The 6,002-nt window shown below is 34.5% G+C and overlaps 1 protein-coding gene across 1 annotated transcript; it reads left to right on the top strand.

Moving 5' to 3' along the window:
• Positions 1-1,084: 1,084 nt before the first annotated feature.
• On the top strand, positions 1,085-5,379 carry LOC135137535 (NADH dehydrogenase [ubiquinone] 1 alpha subcomplex subunit 9, mitochondrial). Its single transcript, XM_064067223.1, has 5 exons — positions 1,085-1,267; positions 1,419-1,618; positions 1,675-2,102; positions 4,733-4,894; positions 4,945-5,379. Exons 1-5 carry the CDS (start codon positions 1,231-1,233, stop codon positions 5,309-5,311), a joined length of 1,194 nt encoding a protein of 397 aa, XP_063923293.1. The 5' UTR covers positions 1,085-1,230; the 3' UTR covers positions 5,312-5,379.
• Positions 5,380-6,002: the final 623 nt, after the last annotated feature.

Below are 6,002 nucleotides of genomic sequence, written 5' to 3' on the forward strand. Positions count from 1 at the left end.
TTCGAAAAAGCTGGACGTGTTTTATTGTATTTCAGGGGCGAGGGAAATTCTATCGAAATAACCTTCGACCAATTTTTTATTGAAGGAAATTTTAATTCTAATTCCTTTTTAAGACTGCTTCGTAACCACATACCTAGTGTCCCCAATTCAAAACTTAAATATTAATGATGTTTGGTTTCAAATGGATGGAGTTGCCCCACATTCAACTGCAATAATAACACATGATTTACATGAAATTTAGATGCAATTGACCAAAAAAAATAACACGTAACGTACCTACAGTTCGAATGCTTACATGGCGATAGTATCAACTTTTTTTAATTATCAATTTATCACGTAGGTTTGATGTAATATTGGTTGCAGACATCTAATACATTGATGTGTTTTTTATTTTAGAATGAGCATAGGGACCGTATGGTGTATGTTAAGAGTTAAAAAAATGTCCCTGTATATTTATTTCATGCCATACCATATCTCTTTAGAGATCAAAATTGGTTGCCTTTGCCATCTAACGACATCGTATTGATTTCCAGTTACTTTGTACGTAGTTTTCTGCTACCCGAACTAAGTTTAACGTCGACCAAGCGAGTGTAATCGCTGATGTCTATTATTCTTCGGTGCAGTGGAGAAAATGATAAAAAACAACTTCAAAGCTTCATGTTCTAACTTCATGGCTTCATGACTCCGCTTTTGATAAGATTAAGGAAACTACGTTTAATACCTGTAATTTGTGTAGCTTGTGTACTGTTCACTACTATTGAGCAGGTGTGTTGTTTTGTTTCATTGCTGTTAGATGTCTCTGATCTCACTCCAAGGATTCCAATTCCAAGGAGGAAGAAACCATTGATCCTAGAGACGTGATAGAAAATTAGAAATATTTTCATATTTGAACGGGCAAATTCGATCAACAGTCAACACCTCAAACGAATCTTCATCGTTCATTCCCTACTACGACCCAGTCTTCAAATATGGATCATTTCATTTACCTACTTCCTTCTTAATCTTAATCATTCATGGATGATTGCTGAACTCAGAAAACATCGATTTCAGTCAACATTTTAATTTCCATTCGGAATTAAGCAATCTCTTATTGTCCTTATTTGTAGGCATGTAACGACATTATACTAACAATAAATAAAATTACAATTGGTGTCTCATCTGTCGACGACCGACGTGCTGTCAATCCTGTCAATAGCTTACTTGTCAAACTTGTCAAACGTTGCAGTAAAAATGGCAGCGGTAACATTTACAGGAGTCAGTTCACTGAGTAAGTACAAAGCATTACTACCGTTTTTAAAATAAAGAACAGTAACTTTCCAATGTATAGTTACAGTTGTCAATCCATAGATTTTGTGTGTACAAACATGCAATTATAATAATAGTTATTACATAACATAACCACAAATTTGGGTTTACAGAACAGCAAACTGGCTTCATCGGAATTGCTTACATTCGCGCTGCTAATTACAGCACTGAAAACAAAGCGTACAATTTAGCTTCTCTAAAAAGGGGCACTGGAGGCCGAAGCAGTTTTAATGGAATTGTGGCGACAGTTTTTGGCTGTTCAGGATTCATTGGACGCTATGTTTGTAACAGATTGGGCAAAATTGGAACCCAGGTACTAGTTACAAAATACAACTTGTTTAATTACTAATTTGAATTACTGAAAAATAGTTAATTCTACCATACCGGGGAGACCCCTATGATGTGATGCGTCTCAAAGTATGTGGGGATTTGGGACAAGTATATTTTCACCCATATAATCTAAGAGATGAAGAATCCATAGAGAAAGTAGTTCGTTACTCAAACGTCGTTATTAATTTGGTAGGACGTGATTGGGAGACGAGGAATTATAACTTTGAAGATGTGCATGTGAAAGGTGCTGGTCTTTTAGCAAAAGTGGCTAAACAAGCGGGCGTCGAAAGATTTATTCACGTGTCTGCATTGAATGCTGCAGAGCATCCTGAATCAGTTATTTTAAAAAATGGTTCAAAGTTTTTGGCTAGTAAATGGAGAGGAGAACAAGCAGTTTTAGAAGCATTTCCTGATGCCACAATTTTCCGACCTGCAGATGTGTATGGGCAGGAAGACAGATTCCTAAGGTGAGGAATTTAATTTTTGTAGCTTATATCGGGCAAGCAACATAATTTGTAATAGAGTCATCCTTGGAAAAGATTTAGCATGTTGAAGATTATTATTAAGCACACAGATAAAAATTGTCAAAAAATGACAAATGTAAGAACAAAAAAGGCAAACACTTAATAAAATTTTATGAAAGTGTGAAGTTATATTATACTGATATTTTCGTATTCTACAAACTGAATTTTTGTAAAACGTGCAATTAACCGTTCTTTAGAATGTATAATTTTACAATAATTTTCTGTATATATATGCAAGATATGCAAGGTTTAAAAGTAAAAAGATCATTTTTATTAGTGAGATATAGTTAGAATCGGTGATGACCATTTTGTCGCCATCATTGCGCACTTTATAACAGTGGTTGGAAGTAGTTCATTACTGTAATTCAATTCCTTTTCAAGTAATGAGTAATTGTAACGAATTACTTTTTTGAGTAATTCAGTCCCTTTTACAATTACTTTTAACCCAAATACTCAAAAATATTGTTTTGTTTTTCTCTACGAATCGTTTACCTAACCTGCTGGGATTATTATACCTAGTTCGTCCCCACAAAGAGAAGATTAACCCAGTAGGGAGTTAAAATCTAAAACGAGTTTAGCACAGAATTTGTTAAGAAACCAGGTAACCATAATATACATAAGCTCTGCATCATTTTAACTGCCCATTCACAATGGACATAAGACATAAGAACGAGCGCATAACATAATTTACGTTTTTGGTTTGTGTCTGGCTTATGCTTATCTACGTTCACAGTGGGCAGAGTGAACTCTGTAAGAGTTGTTAAACTGCGCAAACGCAGAACGGAATAACTCCCGGCTAAACATAGAAACGGCTAACCTCAAACTGAGTCAATCAAAATATCTAACCTACAATTTCATACAATATTCGAAGTTGACAACTCGCAGTACAAAACAGACTCGCAGTGTGAAGCTTTGATTATAATTTATATAATATAATCAAAGGTGTGAAGTGCCAAGTGCCAACTGTCAAAGGGAATTCAATAGCAGCATTCAAGAGTCCCTAGATTTTAACATAATTCGTGCACAAAGTTGAACTTATTTCTACTTTGTGTACGCACACAAGTATTACATAAAACGTTCACAAGCATAAGAATTACGTTCGTCCACTGTGAACAGGGGTACACGTTTTCCCTCGTTTCAACTTTACGTATTTATGTAAGCTTTTTATTATGTACTTGTTATGCCTTATGTCCATTGTGAATGGGCAGTAAGGGTGAGCTAAAGCATAATTTCAGCATAGGCAAATACATATAAACTTCTGCCCAAGTTTTTGCCAAAAGTATACGTCCGATTTCACACCGTTGAAATGAGTGTGAAAAACCCTACCCAGACTGCTTTTCCGTTTTTTAAATTTTGTTGTCAAAAAAAAACTACAACGCGTTAAAATTGTGACGACTATGAGACTATCTGATTTTCGCTATTTGTGGATCAATTTTAAATTTTCAAAAAGATACATTAGTAGAAATTGTATTAAAAAATCCATTGCGCTTTACAGAAATAAATTATCTTAATAAATATTTGAGTAAGCAGAGGCAGAATATTTAAAATTTGTAGTCAAACTAATTTTAGCCATTTTTCTGGTCCACTCAAATCTATAACAGGTAACCGATAGAACCCGTCCGTTTAAACCACTCATAATCCGACAATAAAATTGTATGAGAGTGTCGATCCTCTGAGGTTTTCTAAATTTAATCTGTAAGTCACAACGCCAATTAAGAGGCAATTAAAGACAGACTTTTAAGTTTATATTATCTTGTAGCCCCCTTCTAAATGAGTATTTAGGAACATCCTTTTTATTAAAGATTAAAATTTGCGTCCGCATGTAATTATCTGTGGACTAATATTTACGATACATTTTCACGTAGCCAATAAGATATTTTGAAATCTCCCACCAATGCAAATTTTTGTTTAAAAGTTGTTGCAGTTGGCATCGAACTTTTATTTGTAGCTAGAGTGGAATGAAATTAGATGCAAAAGAATTGGCTCTTCAATTTTTGGTAAAATATGTAATATGTGAAAAGACTGTTTAGTGTTAGCGCGGATGTTTTTAAGACAAAACGTTATGTCTTAACTGATGAAAATTTTGAATGTCAGTTATTATTGAATTTAAATTATGAATATAGTCCTCTTATGTGAAGTATTTATTGGTTTTATTCTATTTACTGATGTGAATATGTAACAAATGCGTCACTGCCTTTTTTATTCTAATACGTTTTTTCTTGACCCTTTGGAAACCTATACAACAAATATCTAAAATTGTCTTCATCAAATTTTTCAAAGTGCAAAAAAGTAATTGTTAAAGTAATGTATTATTTTTTAAAAGTAATGAATAATTGTAACGCATTACTTTTTAAAAGTAATTGTTCCAATCACTGCTTAATAACCTGGACCAACCAGTGGGTCGAAACAACTACTTCTCGGACAAAACCCGCTAGACTCTGAATTACACCTGCCATCACTGGCATCATCCCTTTTTCCCTTTGTTTAACGGAAAACCTCCATTTATACCTCTAAAAACTAAAAACCATTTTGCATAATATCCGAGCTGTACTCATAGTAATTTTAATTTGTAGGTATTATGCTCATGTCTGGAGGCGTCAGGGCCAGTGGATGCCATTATGGAAAAAGGGAGAAGAAACCATCAAGCAACCAGTATTCGTATCTGATTTAGCAGCCGGAATAATAGCTGCCATTAAAGATTCAGATACTGCTGGAAAGACATATCAAGCTGTTGGGTAATATTAACATACTGATGGTATTTTTCAATCCAATCTTTTTTTTGCAGCCCTAAACGTTACTATTTGTCAGAATTAGTGGACTGGTTCTACAGGTTAATGCGAAAAAACAAAGAGTGGGGCTACTGGCGTTACGACATGCGTTATGATCCCTTCTTCCAAATGAGAGTTTCAATGACGGAATTGGCCCGTGTTAGTTGGCCACTGGGCAATTTACACTGGGATAAAGTAGAGAGGGAGCATGTGACAGATGCTGTTCGTAATGATATTCCAACATTGGAAGACCTAGGCATTTGTTTAACTCCAATGGAAGATCAAGTACCGTGGGAACTGAAACCTTGGATTTATGACTTATACCAAGGCCATGATGTAGATGAACCATATACTGAACCCGCACCACCAAAAGTTGTGGCTTAAATTTTTCTTGTATATATTTGTGAGTTAAGTGAAAAATTTGGACTTAAATGTATATAAATTATTTGTTAGTGAGTGTTTATTTCTAAATCCCTGATCCAAGCTGGGTTATATTTCAATATAACTCTTTTTTCGACTACATTTTGTCTCACATTCACCCTCAAATTTATGCCAGACCATTCCTTAACACCTTGTATATTGGTTTGAACAGTTGATTTCTGATTAGCTATCTACAATGTTCACAATAGTCTTAAAACGCATCAACAATTTCAGCGCAATAGGTTTGATAATTTAAATAATCGGATAAACTTTAACGATTCACCATGTTTACGAAACCCTAAAATCGTTTGCAGGATTTCAGATCATACGGTTTTTACGTTTTCTGAGACAAATTCTACAGTTTCGGATTTTTTCTAAACCCACAAGCAAATACCGGGTGTAGAATCGTTTTCGGAGCAGGGATTTTACCTGTAAAACAGAAATTTGAAAATATTAGCTTACTTAATTACTTTTTCAAGTCATACGAATTAGAGTTGTAGTGAAACAAGTTTTTTATTGGCATCGACTATTTAAATTTAGGGCTTGAGGACTCCTATGTCAATAAGGGTGGTTTTGCAAAATCAGCCTGTATGTCGCATCTATATTAATCTATGGTAAACGTCTTTTGTTTTTTTTTGCTCGACGACGATTGTCG

Source organism: Zophobas morio, unplaced genomic scaffold (genome assembly GCF_036711695.1).
Source record: "Zophobas morio isolate AGI-343-1 ecotype UQ-CSIRO unplaced genomic scaffold, CSIRO_AGI_Zmor_V1 ptg000029l, whole genome shotgun sequence".
Lineage (NCBI taxonomy): Eukaryota > Metazoa > Arthropoda > Insecta > Coleoptera > Tenebrionidae > Zophobas > Zophobas morio.

Bases quoted from the DNA above. Each gene is read 5' to 3' on its own strand.
- LOC135137535 (XM_064067223.1), top strand. From the start codon at position 1,231: ATGGCAGCGGTAACATTTACAGGAGTCAGTTCACTGA. The intron at 1,268-1,418 runs GTAAGTACAAAG...TTGGGTTTACAG, and splicing joins TACAGGAGTCAGTTCACTGA to AACAGCAAACTGGCTTCATC. The intron at 1,619-1,674 runs GTACTAGTTACA...ACTGAAAAATAG, and splicing joins TGGGCAAAATTGGAACCCAG to TTAATTCTACCATACCGGGG.